The 19,761-nt window shown below is 42.6% G+C and overlaps 1 protein-coding gene and 1 long non-coding RNA gene across 2 annotated transcripts; one reads left to right on the top strand and one right to left on the bottom strand.

Annotated features, from left to right (window-relative positions):
* Window positions 1-328: 328 nt before the first annotated feature.
* LOC309850834 lies at window positions 329-4,648 on the bottom strand. Its single transcript, XR_014304460.1, has 3 exons — window positions 4,131-4,648; window positions 3,097-3,296; window positions 329-428 (listed from the first exon to the last, which is right to left on the bottom strand). It is a non-coding gene; the product is annotated as an uncharacterized lncRNA (long non-coding RNA).
* Window positions 4,649-4,836: 188 nt separating this feature from the next.
* SUMO2 (small ubiquitin like modifier 2) lies at window positions 4,837-19,136 on the top strand. The gene is made up of 4 exons (XM_082705291.1): window positions 4,837-5,052; window positions 6,658-6,789; window positions 14,068-14,139; window positions 18,479-19,136. The coding sequence occupies exons 1-4, from the start codon at window positions 5,032-5,034 to the stop codon at window positions 18,539-18,541; spliced, it is 288 nt and encodes a 95-aa protein (XP_082561417.1). The 5' UTR covers window positions 4,837-5,031; the 3' UTR covers window positions 18,542-19,136.
* The last annotated feature ends 625 nt before the right edge of the window (window positions 19,137-19,761 follow it).

Raw genomic sequence — 19,761 nt, 5'->3', positions numbered from 1 at the left:
GGAAATTTGATGTTATAAACTACACGCTTTAGTTGTCTATGTTATACATTCAGTTACGTGTTTCTTGGGGTTTTTCGCAAAGACTTAAAGCTCTAAATAAGACTCTGTGATTCTTGTTTTCCTACTACTTGTAGGAATATTGTTTTTTCTTTGGCAGCTGGCCCTGAGAAGTACCTTGCAGCAGGTTTACCCTACCCTTACTTACCTTCTAACACCAATTGTTGATATTTAATTAGATTTCTAGAGGAACGAGGCCTTTCTTTGCCCAAGTTCCTACTCAACCCCTAATGGTGAAAACACTCACCACACAGCTCTCCTCCTCACTTACCACTTCTCTCATCCTTCAGGATCCAAGAACTACGCAAGGTGTTGGGGACAAAACTGCAAACAAGACGGACAAGTCTCTGCTTTCATGGAACTTTCAAACTCTGCCGAGAGAATACCAAACAAAAATTTAAGTCAAAACAACTCAACTGGTGCTCTTGGACTATTCTAGGATTCTTTTTTCTGCCTGTTTTTTTCTCTTCCTTGCATAGGGATCTATATGTGGTTCCACAGGAACTAAGCACTGGGCTCTGAGTTGGAAAGCCCGAGTTTCATAGGATTCTGGCTCTGCCACTTCAAGCTGGGTGACCAAGTTGGCCAACCTCTCTATGTCTTATTTTCTTCTTCTGTAAAATGGGGACAATAATAGAGGTTTAGTGAGGATCAAGGGGTTAGCACAGAATCCCCAGATAATAATCACTTGATGAAAATCTGCCATTGGGGGTGCCTGGGTGGCTCAGTGGGTTAGGCCTCTGCCTTCGGCCCAGGTCATGATCTCCGGGTCCTGGGATCAAGCCCTATGTCAGGCTCTCTGCTCAGCAGGGAGCTTGCTTCCCCTCCTCTCTTTCTGTCTGCCTCTCTGCCTACTTGTGATCTCTGTCAAACAAATCAATCAATCAATCAATCAATCAGTCTTTGGGGGAAAAAGAAAATTTGCCATTGTTCTTTTCTGTATCTGTTACCCCTTCTACTTTTTACTCTAAAGCACCCTCTTCCAGTGCACAGCCACCCCCTTACCCTCCCCTATAAAAATGATGGGGTGGGGCGCGCCTGGGTGGCTCAGTCCTTAAATGTCTGCCTAAATGTCTGCCTTTGGTTCAGGGTATGATCCCAGAGTCCTGGGATCAAGCCCTGCATCAGGCTCCCTGCTCAGTGGGAAGCCTGCTTCTCCCTCTCCCACTCCCCCTGCTTGTGTTCCCTCTCTCTCGCTGTCTCTCCTCTCTCTGTCAAATAAATAACTAAAATATTTATTTAAAAAAATGATGGAGGGACAAGCTTAATGTTGGGAAATTTCTATCTTTTCACATTTTTTCCCCTTTGGAAATTGTAAAGAGACTCTCACATACAACTTCAGTAGATCCCCTAGGTTCAGCTCATAGAATTCCAGTCTGCCATTGGAATGTACTATCTTTTTTTCTTTTATTTTTTTAAAGATTTTATTTATTTGAGAAGGAGGGAAAAAGAGAGGGAGCACACAGGCAGTGGGAGTAGGAGAGGAAGAAGCAGACTCTGTTGAGTAGGGACCCTGATGTATATAGTTCGATTCCAGGACCCTGGGATCATGACCTGAGCTGAAGGCAGAGGCTTAACAACTGAGCCACCCAAGTGCCCTGCCATTGGAATATATATTGCTCACACATTTGAATATGTTAACTACTTTTTATAGGAGCTCCTCCTTTGCCCGAAGGTGATTTTGTAATTTAGCATAACTTTGGAGAGGAAGGATACTGTAAGACACACCTGTCGCCTAAAAGCTAATGACTAAACAACCATTTGATTATTGGAGGCCCACATATATTAACCAGGGTAAGTTTAACAGGACATATTCCTTTTTGATGGTTCTCCAGTCTTATCAGGCTGGGAAGGTATGTGATGGCAACAGAAGACCTAGGTACAGGAGAGCAAGGATAGCTTCTCTCTTTCTTTCTCTGTAGTACCTGGCATAGCACCCAGCTTGTTCATTCCCTGGCATACAGTAGAACCTCAATCAACACTACTTGCCAGCTGTGTGATATTGGGCAAGTTATTTAACTCCTTTGACCCTCAGTAGCAAATAAATACTACACCTACTTGGAAGGGTTTGTGTAAGGAGAAAATGAGCTAATATTAGTAAAACCCCACTCAGTGCCTGACGCCCAGAAGTTGGTTCTCTTCCCCTTTCACTTCTTGTGTATTTCCTACCCACCCATGACCTGATTATAAGTTACTTGAGTCGGGGACTTTGCCCAATGCCTAGCATGTGACCTTACACATAGTGATAGCTTCAATTTATTTACTCATTCAGTGAATCTTTGAGTACCTACAATGGATGAAAGCTTGGAGTTGATAGAGAGCTGGCCCATTCAGGAACCCTAAGTAATTGAATATGACTGAAGCAGACATTTCCAGGAGGAAATGATGAGAAAGAGCTAGAATGGTTAGCCTGGATTAACTCTCAAAGGGCTCTGTAGGCCTTATAGGAATTTTGGACTTTACCCTTCAAGGCAGAGGACTGCCACTGAACCAAGGAGTGGCAAAAACTTTTTTTGTTTTTGCTCTAGAATGGTTTGTGGTTCTCAGACCAGTGTGTGTAAGAATCATCGGGGGGGGGGGGGGGAAAGAATCATCAGGGAAGTTTGTTAAAAAGGGGGGATTCTAAGGTACCTGGGTGGTTCAGTTGTTTAAATTCTGGCCTTCAGCTCAGGTTATGATCCCAGGGTCCTGGGATTGAGTCCCACATCCCTCTTCCTCTCTCTCTCTGTCTTTTATGAATAAATAAATAAAATCTTTTTTTTTTTTTTAATGGGGGATTCCAGAGCCACACTGCCCAAGAATGTGCATTTATTTTCTTTTATTTTCCTACAAATATGCATTTAAACTGGTACTCTAAGGGGCACCCATCTGCCTTAGTTGGTAGCGCATGCAACTTTTTTGATCTCTGGGAGGTGAGTTCAAGTCCCATGCTGGGAGTAGAGCTTGCTTAAAACAAAACAAAACAAAAACAAACAAACAAAAAATGGTACCTCAGATGATTCTGAGCCACTCAAATATACAGGCACAAGAGGGACTTACCTTACAAAAACAATAACAAAACAGGAGGCTATTGCAGTGGTCTCCGGGTAAGCTGACTTGAATTCAGGCTTCCCCTACCTGCCCTGATTCATCGGCCTTCCTTGGCCTGTCTTTCATGTAGGGTCTTAAGCATCTTCTTCCCCATGAAGGATCAGCTGGAAGTCCAGCAAATACAGACTGGCTCGGAGACCAGACAGAGCCTGAAGAGAAGCAACTAGATTTGGTAGGTATTTAGAAGGTGGAATAGACTGGACTCAGAGATCCATTGCATGGGGAGGTGAGTGGGTGGGGGTGAAGAAGAACAAGAAGTCAAGGAAGACCCCTGGCTCTCCCGCCTGGAGGAACAACAGTTGTAATGGTGCGCCATTCAGTGAACCAAGAACTCCAAGGAGAAAGGCAGTGGGTTCCCAGAAGGTGAAGTGAGGAATTTTAGTTGAGATTTGCTGAGTTTGATGTGCCTCTGGGACATTCAAGTGGGGATGTTCACAGGTCGGTTGGATTTATGGGTTGGATGCTCAGAGCAACACCTAGTTTAGAAATACATATCTGAGAATCCTTAGGTAATAGGTGGTGATAGAAGGTGGGTGAAATCATCCCAGGAGAGGGAATAGAATGATAAGAGAAAAGGATCTAAAACACAACGCATGGAACATTTAAGGGAAGGCCTGAGTAGGAAAAGAATTGCAAAGGGATCAAGGACAGGCCGGAATCAACAGCCCCAAGTCACCGGCAGGGGATTCCGAGGAGTGAGGATTGGGGAAGCACGCTGGATCCCGCACAGAAGTCTGTGGTGACCTTGCAGAGAGCCGTTCTAGGGGAGCTCCAGGGACAGCACCAGGCTTCAGTGGATTGAGGAGTGAGTGGGAGGTGAGGGAGTGGAGGCAGCTGGCATGGACAGTTTTTCAAGATGTTTGGCCAAGAATGGAGCGAGATATGTTGGTAACTTAAGAAGGAAACAGAATCGAGAGAGGCTTTTTCTATGCTAAGGGAGGAGTGGAAGAAAGCATAAAGACGAAGGGAATAATAAAACCTACCTAGAGTAGTGGGAGGAATCCACTGCCTTGAAGTCAGGATTGCTCCTAAGACAGGAAGGACCTACTTCTATTTTTTAACCTGACCGATTGGTCTGGAAGCTCGATATTAGGTGGTTCACTGTCAGGGATCCTGTTTCCTCTTGGAGGCTGGGACCCAGGCCATGAGTTAAGGAGTTTGTAGGATGAACCTTTTTTCCTCAGCTAGCAAAGTACGGATTTACCAGCAAGAAAGAAGTAGGCACCGCACTGAAGCAAGAGCCCGGTGGGAAGCGCGTTCAGGCTGAAGCTTTGAAATTCAGAGGATGAGAGGCTGAGTGAGTGTGATGTTCCTCCAACCATGTAGAAAGCTGCATTTGGGCCACCAACAAGAGGGTTTTTTCCCCAGAACCTCATACTAAGGCTTTGACTTAGGCTCCCCCTTCCTCCTCTAGTCAGTCTGCCTTCCCCAGCCTGAGTCTCAGGTCTAGGCCTCAAGCCTCCTCGTCCCCACCGAGGACCAGCTGGAAGCCATTTTGATTAAGCTCCACCACAGAAGGAGGACAATACAGCCCCGCCCAGAGCCAGGCGCGCCCCCGCGGCGGGCCGGGTGCGCGTGTCCGCGCCTCTTCCCGCCGGCCTGGCGGGCGCCGGGCCCAGGCCGGGGCGGTGCGAGGCGGGGGGTGGGGGTGGTTATGTAAGCGTTGCGCGCTCCCGCGAGGCGGCAACCAATGGGAAGCCCCGGCGGCTCGTGCTCGCGCACGCAGGGTGGGGGGAGGGAGCGCACGACGTGCGCGCGCCCTCTCCCTCCTCCACCGCTGCCGCCTCCTTCTTCTGCCGCTCCTGGTGCTGCTTGTGTGCTCGTTCGGTGCGGACCTGGTACCTCTTTTGTGAAGCGGCAGCTGAGGAGACTCCGGCGCTCGCCATGGCCGACGAAAAGCCCAAGGTGAGCTCGGCGCCGGCTCCCTCGGCTCCCCGCGCGGTTGGGGTCACGGCGCGGGCCGGGGTCCGGCCTGAGCCCGCCGCGGGCTCCCCGCGCCTTCCTGGGCCCCCCACGGGGCCGGCCGCGGCTCAGGCCCGGGCGCTCCGCGCCATTTTCCTCCCTCCCCTCTTCCTCCCTCCCGCGCCGGAGGAGGCCCCGCCGCCCTCCCCCGCCCCCGGCCGCCTCGGAGTGCGCGCCGGGCGCGAGTAGGGCGGGCGGATCGCGGACGCCCGCGGCCCCATCGGCCGCGAGCGGAGCTCCTCGGGCCCGGCCGGCCGGGCGCGCGTGCGGAGGGGCGTTAGGGCGCGCGGTGTCCCCACCCTCCGCGGACCCCGCGCGGAGCCGTGGCGGGTGTTGCCGCCTCCGCGGTGGCGGGGAGTTCCCTCCGCTCCGGGCTTTCCCCTCAGGGATGGGGGGCTGCGGGCATCTGGGGACCCCTGCCCCTCGCCGCGCTGGCCTGGCGAGGGCTCGAGGAGAATCAATGGGCTGCCGATGGGTTCCCCATCGGGCCGTCGTGAGGGGTCGGGGGTTCCTGGATTCGCGGGGAGTATTTCCCACTTTCCCGGCTTCGGGGTCCCCAGGGGGCTGGGCAAGGGCTTTTCCGTTGGTGCCAGATCACCCCTAACCTGCCGAGACCATGCGGTCTCGGGAAGTTGCAGGCAGAGGGGAGCGCAGAAAGACTTGGTCGGGCTGAACTTTTTAACGCGGGTTTTGAGGCACCGGGAGGCTCTTCCCGTGAGGACTGAGGCTTCCACTTCTTCCTGGCACACGGGACTTTGGTAGGGTTTGTTCTGTGACACCCCCTGCCCCTTCCTTTTCTGAAGTGACTTGGGGGCTACAGAATCCCATCAGCCCTGGATTTGGGCGAACTTCAGGTTGGGTGGAAATCTACGAGGAAGACTTGGAAGAAAACGGCATTTGACCCATGACAACAAAGGGGAGGGGAGAATAAGAGCTCTTAACTGAAAATAAACAAAAGTGAGGCTGCTCTTAGAGGCGAACAGGAATAGTGGTTCTGAGTTATTACCGCTGCTTCAGAGAGAATCGGGGGATATTCCTCAGTGAGGTTTTTTAAAAATGTAGTTGAGATATGTTATTAAACTGAGTTTAGTAACTTTTTAACGAGACAGTTGTAATGAGTTTTCAATTGCAAGGTCTAGATTTTTATCTGTGCGTTCTGTATTGTATAAAGAGAAAAGACGGTTATTTTAATCTTTTTAAGGGAAATGACATATATTTTGAGGGGATAAAATATGCCATTTTAGAAAATTCAGATACAGGGGTACCTTTCAGTGCATTGAGTGGGACCCATCTTTAAAAATCGATGGTTATCGCTGACGGTATATTGCATGTAGTCTGCTTTTCTGTTTCTGTGACAGCTATTTAATATCGTTGCTCCAGGATTTTCCATCTTTCAGATTGATTTCAGCGGCTGAAAACAGCTGTATACTCTTTTATCATACAGAATGAGAAACCTGTTGATTTCTGAAGCAAGTTGGGCTGCTGCTACTTTAAAAGGTGTTTGCTTTTCACATTTTCCAAATTACACTTTTATTTTTCTTTCAACAGGAAGGAGTCAAGACTGAGAACAACGATCATATTAATTTGAAGGTGGCGGGGCAGGATGGTTCTGTGGTGCAGTTTAAGATTAAGAGGCATACACCACTTAGTAAACTAATGAAAGCCTATTGTGAACGACAGGTGAGGAACTGACATATGCACTTCCAATAAAACTTATTAAGAAAAATTTAATTTTCTTGAGAATAGAAACTAGACTGGCATAATATAATTATCTTTGGTTGAATGAATGCATTTATATACTTCACATATCAGTTCTTTCCTACACTTGGTATGTTGATGCTTCATGAAAACCCTTAGGATGGTTTGGTTAATATTCTGTATGATTCTAGTCCTATGCCAGAATTCATCAAATTATAGTCACAACATGCAATTTGTTCCCCAGGGGACTTGATTCTACTTCTATAAGAGAATAAGAATGAACTTGATAAAATTTCGTCTCAGGCTTTTTTTTAATCCATTTAAAATTTGTGTCCTGTCAGAACAGTTTGTTTTGAGCATTTAAACCAATTTGGAAATAAAATTAAATTGTGCATGTAGAATTGTAGTATTTTCTTAACTCATGGTAGAGGTCAATAAATTTAACCTCCTGAGTCAGGCAAAAACATTCCTATGTTATAGGGACATTTGCGTTTTACTCAGAAATTAGTAAATGGACAGCAAGCAGTAGAGCTGAATAGCTGCTGGGAGGTGAATGCAGGGTTTAAGACAAAGAAGATTCCTTTTGTGAGGTTGAATCTGTAACAATAAAGAGGTAACTTTAAAGTTGACTTTTGCAAGTCTAACAAAAACTCTGATACCTTTATCAGTTAATAATAACCTGGTGGAAGGGTTTTTTTTTTTTTTTTTTAATTCTACTCCATTAAAGTTGGGAAAGTCATTCTTTTAGACTAAAACAAGTTGTCTGCAATGCAAATTACCTTAAAAATAGGTTCAAAATAGAGTAAGACTTAAACCTGTAGAAGTTGGAAAAAAAAAAAACAACAACTCTTGAAGTTGGGAGATTGAGTTTGAGCTGATACTTGTTGGACTTCCTGCATGAGCTCTAAGGCCATTTGGAGGAAACTGAAGATAAACTTCATTTTGAGATTGAAGCTTTATTTTATGCATAATTTATTTGTAATAGAATACTGTGCTTATAGGTTTCTTTTAGCTTCATATGTAAACTAATCCTATAATTCCTTAAAAGATACTGATTTTCAGTGTATCTTATTTGAAGAATTTTGGTAAAATTCCTTTGAACAACTAATAAATATATACTTCCTACTTGTGCTAAAGAATTTTTGCTCTAGCATCTTCCATATTTGAACACTAGTGCCCCTTCAGGTTACAGGGGAATTTTAAAAGGTAATCATCTTGTAGAACTTTCACATAGCACACTTCTTACAAAGTAGAAACTCATGCTTAGATTTAGTGGTTTTCAACAAAGTTCTCAGCATATCTTTTTATTAAATTTTAGATTTTGAATCGTCACATTTTTTTTTCTTAAGATTTTATTTATTTATTTGACAGACAGAAATCACAAGCAGGCAGAGAGGCAGGCAGAGAGAGAGGAAGGGAAGCAGGCTCCCTGCTGAGCAGAGAGCCCGATGGGGACCCTGAGATCATGACCTGAGCAGAAGGCAGAGGCTTTAACCCACTGAGCCACCCAGGTGCCCCTTGTCACACATTTTTTAAAGGGTCCTATTTTTCAAAACTTAATATGGAAACTCAAATGTAGAGCAAAGTTGAAAAAACTTAACATTGAATACCCATATGCTTACCACCTAGTTTAACCATTAGCATTTTACTAGACATATCTATTGATAACCTCTATTAATCCTAAAAGTTCATATTTAAGACTTCCTTTATTTCCTATAGGGGCCCCAAAGGATCTTTTTACTTATCTGATACTTATCAGATGCCTACCGTGTGGTGGGGCATCATACTGTGTACCAGAAAAACAAAGACATATAGTACATCCCGTATGGATATTGTCTTTATAAGCACCTGGTGGCTCAGGTCATGATCCCAGGGTCCTGGGATTATGCCCCATATTGGACTTCCTGCTCTTTGGGAAGCCTGCTTCTCCTCTCCCACTCCCCTTGCTTGTGTTTTCCCTCTCTAGCTATGCCTCTCTGTCAAATAAATAAAATCTTTATTAAAAATTTTTTTAAAAATAAAAGAAATTGTTCTGTAGAATGGAATTAGTGGGTCAATCAAGAATTAGGCGGTTTTCCTGGTATGTTAAAATTTAATATATTACTCATGTAAATAAAGTTTTTCTTGAATTTTTTTCAGTTTTTAAGTTTAAGTTGACTAAACTTGGGGCCACTCTTAATTTGCACTAGGGGAAAAGAAGCATTGGTAATCCATTAAAAATATAATTCCACTGCATATACACTTGGAATGCAAATATAATTTGAAGATAAGATTCAGGAAAATTTGGAAAGATTAGTTCCCTTTTTCTAAAGATTATTTATTTATTTATTTATTTGACACAGAGAGAGAGAGATCACAAGTAGGCAGAATAGCAGGCAGAGAGAGGGAAGCAGACTCCCTCCCTAGCGGGGAGCCCGATGCAAGGCTCAATCCCAGGACCCTGAGATCATGACCTGAGCTAAAGGCAGAGGATCAACCCACTGAGCCACCCAGGTGCCCCCCCCCCCCATTTTCTTTTTAGGTGTGGGTATAGCCTCTCAAAAGCCTAGAATATTTACTCAATTTAATTTGCATAGCTAAAGGGTTGTTGTTTTGTTTGTTTTGGACAGTTGATTTTTGACTAAGGATTTCCTATCAAGATTAATTAAATGCTCATATTTATTTTCTAATGAACTCAGTTGGATCTTTGGAGGAGTTCAAGTAGCTGATAGGCATCTCAAAAGTGCATATGCCAAAGACTTTTTTTTTTTAAATTTTATTTATTTGACAGATAAGAGATCATAAGTAGGCAGAGCGGGAGGGAGGGAAGCAGGCTCCCTCCCTAGCAGAGAGAGCTCCAGATGCAGGGCTCCATCCCAGGACCCTGGGATCATAACCTGAGCCAAAGGCAGAGGCTTTAACCCACTGAGCCACCCAGGCGTCCCCCCCCCCCCCTTTTAAAGATTTTATTTATTTATTGAAAGACTCTTGATTGTGCTCCTAGAAATCTTTTTCTCCGGTATCCCTACTCAGTAAATAGCACTATGTTATATCTAGTCGGGAGGTCAAAACCTTGGGATTATCCTTGATGATGCTTTATAACTCCTATAAAATCCATCAACAAATTGTGTTCTCTATTTAAACCTGTGCTGTTCAGAACAGTAGATAACAAGCCATGTGTGACTGCTCATCTCCTGAAACATGGCTAGTCCAAATTAATATGTGCTGGAAAGTGTACAATATGTACCCGATTTTGAAAACTCATAGTGGGAAAAGTAAAATACCTTAATTTTTCAAATGTCAATTACATGTTAAAAGGATTTTTAACATATTGATTTTTTTTTTTTTTAAAGATTTTATTTATTTGTCAGAGAGAGTGAGCGAGAGCGAGCACAGGCAGACAGAGTGGAAGGCAGAGTCAGATGGAGAAGCAGGCTCCCTGCGGAGCAAGGAGCCCGATATGGGACTCGATCCCAGGACGCTGGGATCATGACCTGAGCCGAAGGCAGCTGCTTAACCAACTGAGCCACCCAGGCGTCCCAACATATTGATTTAAAACATTAAAATTTTACCTGATTTTAATGTGGCAATTAGAAAAATTAAAATGACGTGTAGCTCACATAATAAGATTTCTTTTGGATAGTGCTGAGCCCTTAGCCATTTTATTCCACTCCTGGTTGATTACTATCTTTGAAGACTTTTCTGATTAATTCACAGTGCTTTTGCTCCCATCACTTGGTCCTCTCACTGTTTTTTGTTTTTTGCATTGATCACTGTATTTGCCTTTCCATTAAAATGTAAGCTACAGAGCGTAGGGCCTTTTTGTTCACTGTTTCTCTAGAACTTAAACTAGTACCTGACATATATATGAGTGTGTTCAGTAAATGCTTATACAGTGATAGCGAACATTCAAGCTGCCTCCAGAAGTTGGGTTGTAAATAAATTTTCTGTTCACATGTAGGATTGAGTTTGTCCTCTTTGGCTGAGGGCATACTGTGCCATTCTAGTGTGCATTTACTATAACTAATGATTTTGTGGAATGTTAAGTGGCTTTAGAGAGCCCAGACTGATTTATTGGTTTAGTTCGGTTTTGTGAAATGAAGAAGTAGGGATCCAAAGAGATACCCTCACACAACTCTTCCGCGGCACAACTCTGAAGCTGAAGCTCAGAGAGAAGATTTACTCAGAAGTGGGGACGCCTGGGTGGCTCAGTTGGTTAAGCAGCTGCCTTCGGCTCAGGTCATGATCCCAGCGTCCTGGGATTGAGTCCCACATCTGCCTCCTTGCTCAGCAGGGAGCCTGCTTCTCCCTCTGCCTCTGCCTGCCATTCTGTCTGCCTGTGCTCGCTCTCTCCCCCCCTCTCTCTGATAAATAAATAAAATCTTTAAAAAAAAAAAAAAGATTTACTCAGAAGTGAAATCCAAATACTGGTTTCCAAATTCATTGTTTGAATTTACGTGGTTTATGGAATCTGAAAGGCAGGTCTCCTGAATTTTTGACGTTCAGTCTGTAGCAAAATAAAACATTTTATTGATAAGGAAAAGCATGCAAACAGGTAGTAATAAAGGAATATGATGCCTGTTCTGGCCTTGTGTTTTTTTCCCTTCTTGTTTTGAACGGCCATGCCATTGATGTTAGGACTTTACTAGTGGACATAGAGAAAGAAACCAGCATATGGCTTCGTATTTTGTTAAAGCAATGGGTCTTCAGTGGAGTGTTTGCAAATGTGTAATTAGTAGTTAATGGCTTGGCATTTAATTCATGGTTGCTTTGCATAATCACAAATTAAATTTGGATGTCATGAGGAATGAATTAAGGTTGTGTCCCCTGTCTGGTCTGGAATTGCATTCTCCAAGACAAAGGCTAGTCCGAAAGTGGTATGTGTCACAGGCTAGAGTGTTCAAGGTAGGTAATACGATCTTGATGTTAGGGGTAGTTTTAAAGATAGACTTAATGAATCCATGTTTAATAAAGGAATACAGGAGTCAAGTATTGAGCACTTTGTTTCAATATTCTAGTCCTAGGAACTCAGTTTAGTTGAAGCAGGGATTTGTGTAACAGTAGTTACACAAACAATAGTAACATTTTGTGGTATGAGGATGATACAGGAGTGATTTTTTTTTTTTTTTTTTTTTTTTTTTTGGTAGGGTGCTTCCTAAAAAGCCCTTTTTCCAGTTAATATATTTACAGCATATGTCCGGAGAGACTTTATTTTCCCATCTTGTCTTTCTTCGGCTGCACTTGCCAGCTGTGCTCATTTTCCCTTTTCCCCACCCCTATGTCAGGTAGGTAATGATTAGTAAAACACTGGAATCTGCTTTGCAGAAGGGGTGTGCTTAGGCTCATTTACCTCCTCAAATACATAACAAAAATTTCTTGAAGCCAAACTCGTAATTTTAAAATTCCCTTTTTTGTAATAAAGCTGTTCCTCAACTTAGTAGGCTTTAGATTTATTTTATTTATTTATTTTTTTTTAAATTTTTTTTTAAAGATTTTATTTATTTGACAGACAGATCACAAGTAGGCAGAGAAGCAGGCAGAGGGAGAGGAGGAAGCAGGCTCCCCGCTGAGCAGAGAGCCCGATGTGGGGCTCGATCCCAGGACCCTGGGATCATGATCTGAGCCGAAGGCAGAGGCTTTAACCCACTGAGCCACCCAGGCGCCCCTTTAGATTTATTTTAAATGATTTATTTTTAAATAAAATGAAGCATGGTAAGGTAGGTACTACTTTTCATTCGTTTTATTCCATCATTACCATTAGCATATTCATTAGCACCTACTGTGTGCAAGGAATGCAGTATGTAACCAAGACAGTCAGTGGTTCTTGTCCCTCCTGGAGCTTACTTTTCAGTGAGAGGTTGACAAATAATCATTGCTGGTCTGGGTAAGTACTAAGAAGGAATTTAAAAAGCAGGTGGTTCTTTTGAGGTATTCCACAGTTTTAAGCTTACATGCTTATGGATGGTTTTAGGACAGTAATGGTGGAAATGCTGATTACCCAAGGGTTGAATTCTTGTGGCGTGCCTAACATTGTGCTTGGTTACTTTTGCTTGGTGACAGGAATTGTTTGGCTAGAAATGAAGGTTAAGTAGCTTTTCTTCTTTAAGATTTTATTTATTTGAAAAAGAGAGCATGAGAAGGGGCAGGGTCAGATGGAGAAGCAGACTCCCTGCTGAGCAGGGATCCTGATGTGGAACTTGATCCTGGGCCTCCAGGATCATGACCTGAGCCAAAGGCAGTCGCTCAACCAACTGAGCCACTCAGGCACCCGAAGTTTAAGTAGCTCTAAGGCAAAATTTTAATTGTTACATTTCAGTGACTTCCAGTTTTCATTATTAAGGGTGGGTTTTTTATTCCTTTTTTGAGAGCTCTCAATGCAATGGAGAATGTTGCTGTGCATATATTTTACTTTAAATTTCAGTAAGTTGGGGCGCCTGGGTGTCTCAGTGGGTTAAAGCCTCTGACTTCGGCTCGGGTCATGATCCCAGGGTCCTGGGATCGAGCCCCGCATCGGGCTCTCTGCTCAGCGGAGAGCCTGCTTCCTCCTCTATCTCTGCCTGCCTCTGCCTACTTGTGATCTCTCTGTCAAATAAGTAAAATCTTGTTAAAAAAATAAATTTTAGTATTTTTCTAATTCATTTAAATACAGTTTGGCACAAGCTATGATCTGTTCAAACTTGGAGTAGCTGTGGTCTCAAAGTAATACACCTTTTTTAAAACGACCTTTAAAAAAAAAAGATTTATTTATTTGAGAGAGTGAAAGAGTAAGTTGGGGACAGGTAAAAGGAGAGGGAGAGAGAATCTCAAATAGGTCATGACCTGAGTCAAAATCAAGAATTGGCTGCTTAACCAACTGAGCCATCCGGGCACCCCTAAAAAAGACCTTTTGATCATTTATTGGGTGCCCAGGTGGTTTAGTTGTTTGTGTGTCTGCCTTTGGCTTAGGTCATGATCCTGGAATCTGGGAGATCGCCAGAGATTCAGCCTCCCGGCTCAGCGGGGAGTCTGCTTCTCTCTCTCCCTCTGCTCCTCCCCCAGTTTGTTCCCTCTCTCAATTAAATAAATAAAATCTTCAAAAAAAAAAAAAATTCTTCCTAAGAAGTTCAGACATAGTTCAGAGAATGTGAAAGTCATGCCAAATCTTTTTACCCACGTAGAAATGTGAACATGTTGATGATCATTTATTTAGGTTTCTCTTTTAATATATTTATGGCTAAATATGCATATAATTTTAGTTCTTAGTGTTTTCTTGCATTCTTAACTGCTTTTACTCTCTTGCAGGGTTTGTCAATGAGGCAGATCAGATTCCGATTTGATGGTCAGCCAATCAATGAAACAGACACACCTGCACAGGTAAAATGTCTTTTTGCTAACTAGAAAAGGCGGTGTGTTTTGTGATTTGCTCAGCAGCCTTGTTTTTATTTGTAGACTTTTAGACATTGGAGTAGAGTTTTTCACCAGTGTGCAAAACTTTAAAATATTATGAATATTAGTATTTCTTCAGGAAATGCTAGTGGTTTTTAAACCAGTTACCATTTTGTAAAGCTGATAGGTCATTTAGTTAATTTAGTCTAATCGTTCCCATTGCCAGCGCTATTTGGAGACAATACTTAAGAGTGCTGTTTTTGTCGCCACAGCTCTTGATCATGCTCCAGGTTCCCAACAGGTGATTGGTTGGTTGTAGACCCTGAGCATTTTCACTTCTCGTGCTGACTTCTCTTTCACCAGCCCTTGTGAACTAAAGGGACCTTGGGGGCTCTAACTGGAAGTCTCTTAGTGGTTTAGCTTGATCAGTAGGGTTTGTTTTTTTGGGGGGATTTTTTTTTTTTTTTTTTTTTTTTTTTGGTCAGACAGAGTGGCAGGCAGAGGCAGAGGGAGAAGCAGGCTTCCTGCTGAGCAAGGAACCCGATGTGGGACTCGATCCCAGGATGCTGGGAGCCGAAGGCACCGCTTAACCAACTCACATCCAGGTGTCCGGATCAGTAGGGTTTTTGATAATAGGTTACTTTCCAAAGCCTTCTGCAAAAGGTGATGCTGTCTGATCTCTTAATCTATGTTTTAATTGTTTAAAAGGTTTTATTTACTTGAACCCAAAGGCAGTCCCTTAACAACTGAGGTACCTACGTGTCCCTCCCTTAATCTCTTTAGGAGTCACTTTGCAAGGGTTCAGCTGGGTGGTCTTTTGTGGCAGAAAGTCTTCGTATTTGTTTCTTTTTTTTTAAAAGATTTTATTTATTTGACAGAGATCACAAGTAGGCAGAGAGACAGGCAGAGAGAGAGGAGGGGAAGCAGGCCCTCTGCTGAGCAGAGAGCCCCATGTGGTAGGACTCGATCCCAGGACCCTGAGATCATGACCTGAGCTGAAGGCAGCGGCCCAACCCACTGAGCCACCCAGGCGCCCCGTATTTGTTTCCTTTTACCCTGTGAGATTCCACTCAAGACTTAGTTTGGGGGAAAAAATATTTTGATAGAATTTTAAATTGAAGCCTTTCTACTTTCAAATGTTTTATCAGTCTATAAAAACTAGAAAGTAATAAATATGGTCTGAGTGAAGCAGCCTATTCTGGTTGTGTTTTAAAAATTTGAAATGTCTGGGTTGTAATTGAGGAAACAATGTTTTGAAGTGATTTCCCGTGGTGAGTCTCTCAGAAGCAGTTATAGGAGATAGCCACAAGGAGGAGCTGCATTCTCTTGGTGAGTGAGAGACTGGAAAGACTTCTATCCTTTCAAAGGCATTTCAAGTTTCACTGTAAAATGTGACATCCCTGGGGTTTTATTTCAGTAGATAGGTGAAGACATGTTTTGATGGTTTAAAAAGAATAAAAACCTATTTACATTAAACTCAGATATTTAGAATGCATTTGCTGTCTTTTGATGCTCTCATCTGCCACCAAAAACAAGTTCTGGTCTCTACATTACTGGCTGCAAATATTAAACTGTGAGAAGGATTTGTTTGGATCTGCATTATGAAATTTTATGTTGAAAGTGGACTCGAACTCCTTTGAGTATTTGAAATTGAATTTGCTGTAGAATGAAACTGATTCATTTTATTTTATTTTTTTATTTTATTTTATTTTATTTTTTTAAGATTTTATTTATTTGTCAGAGAGAGAGCGCGAGCGAAAGTGAGCACAGGCAGACAGAGTGGAAGGCAGAGTCAGAGGGAGAAGCAGGCTCCCTGCGGAGCAAGGAGCCCGATGTGGGACTCGATCCCAGGACACTGGGATCATGACCTGAGCCGAAGGCAGCTGCTTAACCAACTGAGCCACCCAGGCGTCCCGAAACTGATTCATTTTAGAATTATTCTCCCAATGTTTATTAAATAGTAGAATTATATAAAATAGAATATCTTGGGGTGCCTGGGTGGCTCAGTGGGTTAAGTCTGCCTTCAACTCGGGTCATGGTCTCAGGGTCCTGGGATGGAGCACGGCGTTGGGCTCTCTGCTCAGCGGGGGGGCCTGCTTCCCCATCTCTCTCTGCCTACCTCTGCCTACTTGTGATTTCTCTCTGTGTTAAATAAATAAATAGAATCTTTAAAAAAAAATAGAATATCTTAATGACCAGTTTTAATAGTAATGTATGTGTCCATATTCTGTTAAATACTCTCTTCGATTCATTTAATTCTCATATCTGAATGCTATTTCATTTTACAAAGAGGGAATTGAGACTTAGTCATTAACATTTTATTTTATTTTAAAGATTTTATTTATTTATTTATTTATTTGACAAAGAGAGACACAGTGAGAGAGGGAGCACAGGCAGGGGAGTGGGAAAGGGAGAAGCAGTCTTCCTGATGAACAGGGAGCCTGATGTGGGGCTGGATCCGAGGACCCTGGGATCATGACCTGAGCAGGAGGCAGAGGCTTAACCCACGTTGCCACCCAGGCGCCCAAGTCATTAACATTTTAATTCTATGGTCCTACTTTAGTGTATTTGAACTTTGTTAGAAATGATTCTGTTTCTTGTCTTTAGGTACCCAGGGTTCTTGTTTTGTGTTTTTTTTTCTTCCCAAATTACCAGTTTTTAGAACGTATTTTTTTGAGGGTAATTATCAGCATAATAAACTGTTATAAAGGTTATTTATTTTACAGCGCTGCCGTATGTACCAAGATTTTGCTATTCTGGTAGAAAGGACGGTTGTTCTATGTATGGGTTGTGAGTCTTGCAAACTTGGCTTGTGAATACCAGTTTTAAAACTTAAAGTACTTTTTTAGTAAGTCTGTCCTTACATGTATCCCCTCCCTTACTGCACAGAGCTCACTGCCGTGCTGTGTGTGTGTGCATACACACACACACACACACCCTTTTAGAAATGCAAATATAGTCATACTATAACCAGTTTTTCTGTCTCTTTTTTTGTTGGTGTTTTAAGATTTGATTGAGCGTGAGCAGAGGGAAGGGGAAAAGCGAAGGGGGAGAGAGGATCCCAGGCAGACCCTGCCCTGAGCCCAGAGCCCAGCGTAAGGTTGGATCTCACAACCCTGAGATCAGGACCCAACTTGAAATCAAGTGTCAGGTGCCCAGCTGACTGAGCCATCCAGGCACTCCGCTACCTAGTTTTTAAATTTGTTTTTAGCCTAATATTGTATCTTAGGGATAGTTCCATTTCTACACATGTAAATCTGTGTGGTGTTTCATGTTAAGAGTGTACCACATTTCTTTGAGTTTTTTTATATTTAGGTTATTTCCAGGGTTTTGCTCATCTAAACAACATTGCAGTGAGATCTTTTACATGTATCATTTTTATTTTCATTTATTTTGTTTTTATATCATTTATTTTTATCATGATGAATTATTTTACCTTTTTTTTTTTTAAAGATTTTATTTATTTATTTGACAGATAGAGATCACAAGTAGGCAGAGAGGCAGGCAGAGAGAGAGGAGGGGAAGCAGGTTCCACGCTGAGCAGAGAGCCCGATGAGGGGCTCTATCCCGGGACCCTGAGATCATTGACCTGAGCCGAAGACAGAGGCTTTAACCCACTGAGCCACCCAGGTGCCCCTATTTTAACATTTTTATAACTTTTTTTTTTAAAGATTTTATTTATTTACTTGACAGCCAGAGATCACAAGTAGGCAGAGAGGCAGGCAGAGAGTGGGGGTGGGGTGGCGGGGGAAGCAGGCTCCCTGCTGAGCAGAGATTCCAGGACCCTGAGATCATGACCTGAGCTAAAGGCAGATGCTTAAGGGACTAAGCCATCCAGGCCACTCCCAAGCTTTTTCACTTAAAAACAGCTTTCCCGGCACCTTCAGTGGGTTAAGCCTCTGCCTTCGGCTCAGGTCATGATCTCAGGGTTCTGGGATGGAGCCCCACATTGGGTTCTCTGCTTAGCAGGGAGCCTGCTTCCCCTCTTCTCTCTCTGCCTGCCTCTCTGCCTACTTGTGATCTCTGCCTGTCAAATAAATAAATAAAATCTTGAAAAAAAAAAAAAAAGGCAAAAACTCCCATCCCCCTCTTTCAAACAAACAAACAAAACCCCTAAGCTTTTTATAATCTTCATATAAGGAAGACCAAGTGAAAAATTAACTTAAACCGAAGACTGATGCTACATTAAGCTGTAGGATGTCTACAGTAATGAACACAGGATTTGGGTGGAACTTGTGGTTTTGGGGGTACTTAAGTCCTAGAGTTAAAAATCTTACGAGCTGATAATCAGTGGCCTTCCATTTGTTTTTCTTCTCTTATATGCCAGTTGGAAATGGAGGATGAAGATACAATTGATGTGTTCCAGCAGCAGACAGGAGGTGTCTACTAAAAAGGGAACCTGCTACTTTACTCCAGAACTCTGTTCCTTCAGACCAAGAAGACATTCTCAATTAGAAAGCCGCAATTTGGTTCCGCCACATCCCGACTACTACAGTATAGTTTTCTCTATTCTTTCATTTCCCCTTCCCCATTCCTTTATTGTACATAAAGTAACTGTGTATGTGCACAAGCATATTGCATTTTTTTTTTAACTAAATGGCCAATGGTATGTTTTGATCGACATCAAATGGAGATGGGATGGGGGAAAATACTGCTTCTGTGAAAATCCCCCCCTCTCCATTAGTGGCATGCTCAGTCGGCTCTTATCTTTATATTCCAGTAAGTTATTTTGCTCTCACTGTTTAACAAAAAAAAAGAACAACATAAAAATCCTTGCATACCTTGTTTGATTGGAGAATTTTAATGTTTTTCATTTATCATTGTAAAACCAAGGACAATTTTATAACTTTTTTGTACGTAGCTGTTACATGTAGGGCAATCTGTCTTTAAGTAGGGATAAATTACTCTAAAAGAAATGAATCCTAGATAGTTTTCCCTTCAAGTCAAGCGTCTTGTTGTTTAAATAAACTTCTTGTTTAAAATGAGCTGTTTTCTTTATTCTGAAGAATATTGAGAAGCTTAGAAAAAAACCATGAAGTGAGTAGACCTACTAGAAGTAACATTTCAAGGAAGACAAAGCTACATTGCATTCCTGACAGACTGATACAAAACAAAGAATAACAAAGTTTATAAGTGACTAGCAACTAATGTTTCAGCCTCTTTGTTTAATAAAAAGCTTAGGCAGTTCTAAATAAGCAACTTTACTAGCCAAAAAAAAAAAAAAAAAAAATTGGGTCATAATGTGGATTTAGTCCCAAGTATTCTTTTCTGTAACCACTACCTGGTAGAATGGGTTAGTACATGCAGCTGAGAGAAAGTTCTGAGTTTGCTAACTGCTGATGAATCGCTTAGACATGCTAGCCTCTTTTGGTGAATAAATGTTCCCTGACTCCAAATAGAGTCTTTGTTCCTTGAGGATGTTGAAGGCCAGTAAATATTTATCCACATATATCCACTCTTAGAGCCTTAAATATGCAGGGCACCACAGTTTTTAAGCCCAAATGTATGAGGAAGGGTAACAGCTATAGAACCAGTAAATAGAATCTTAGAGCTGGAAAGACAGATTACCTAACTCTAACCCCTGTTTTAGAGATAAGGAAGCTGAGGCCC

The sequence above is a fragment of the Mustela nivalis genome (genome assembly GCF_964662115.1).
Source record: "Mustela nivalis genome assembly, chromosome: 17".
In the NCBI taxonomy this organism is placed as follows: Eukaryota; Metazoa; Chordata; class Mammalia; order Carnivora; family Mustelidae; genus Mustela; species Mustela nivalis.
This window is presented reverse-complemented; position numbering and strand designations above follow the sequence as displayed.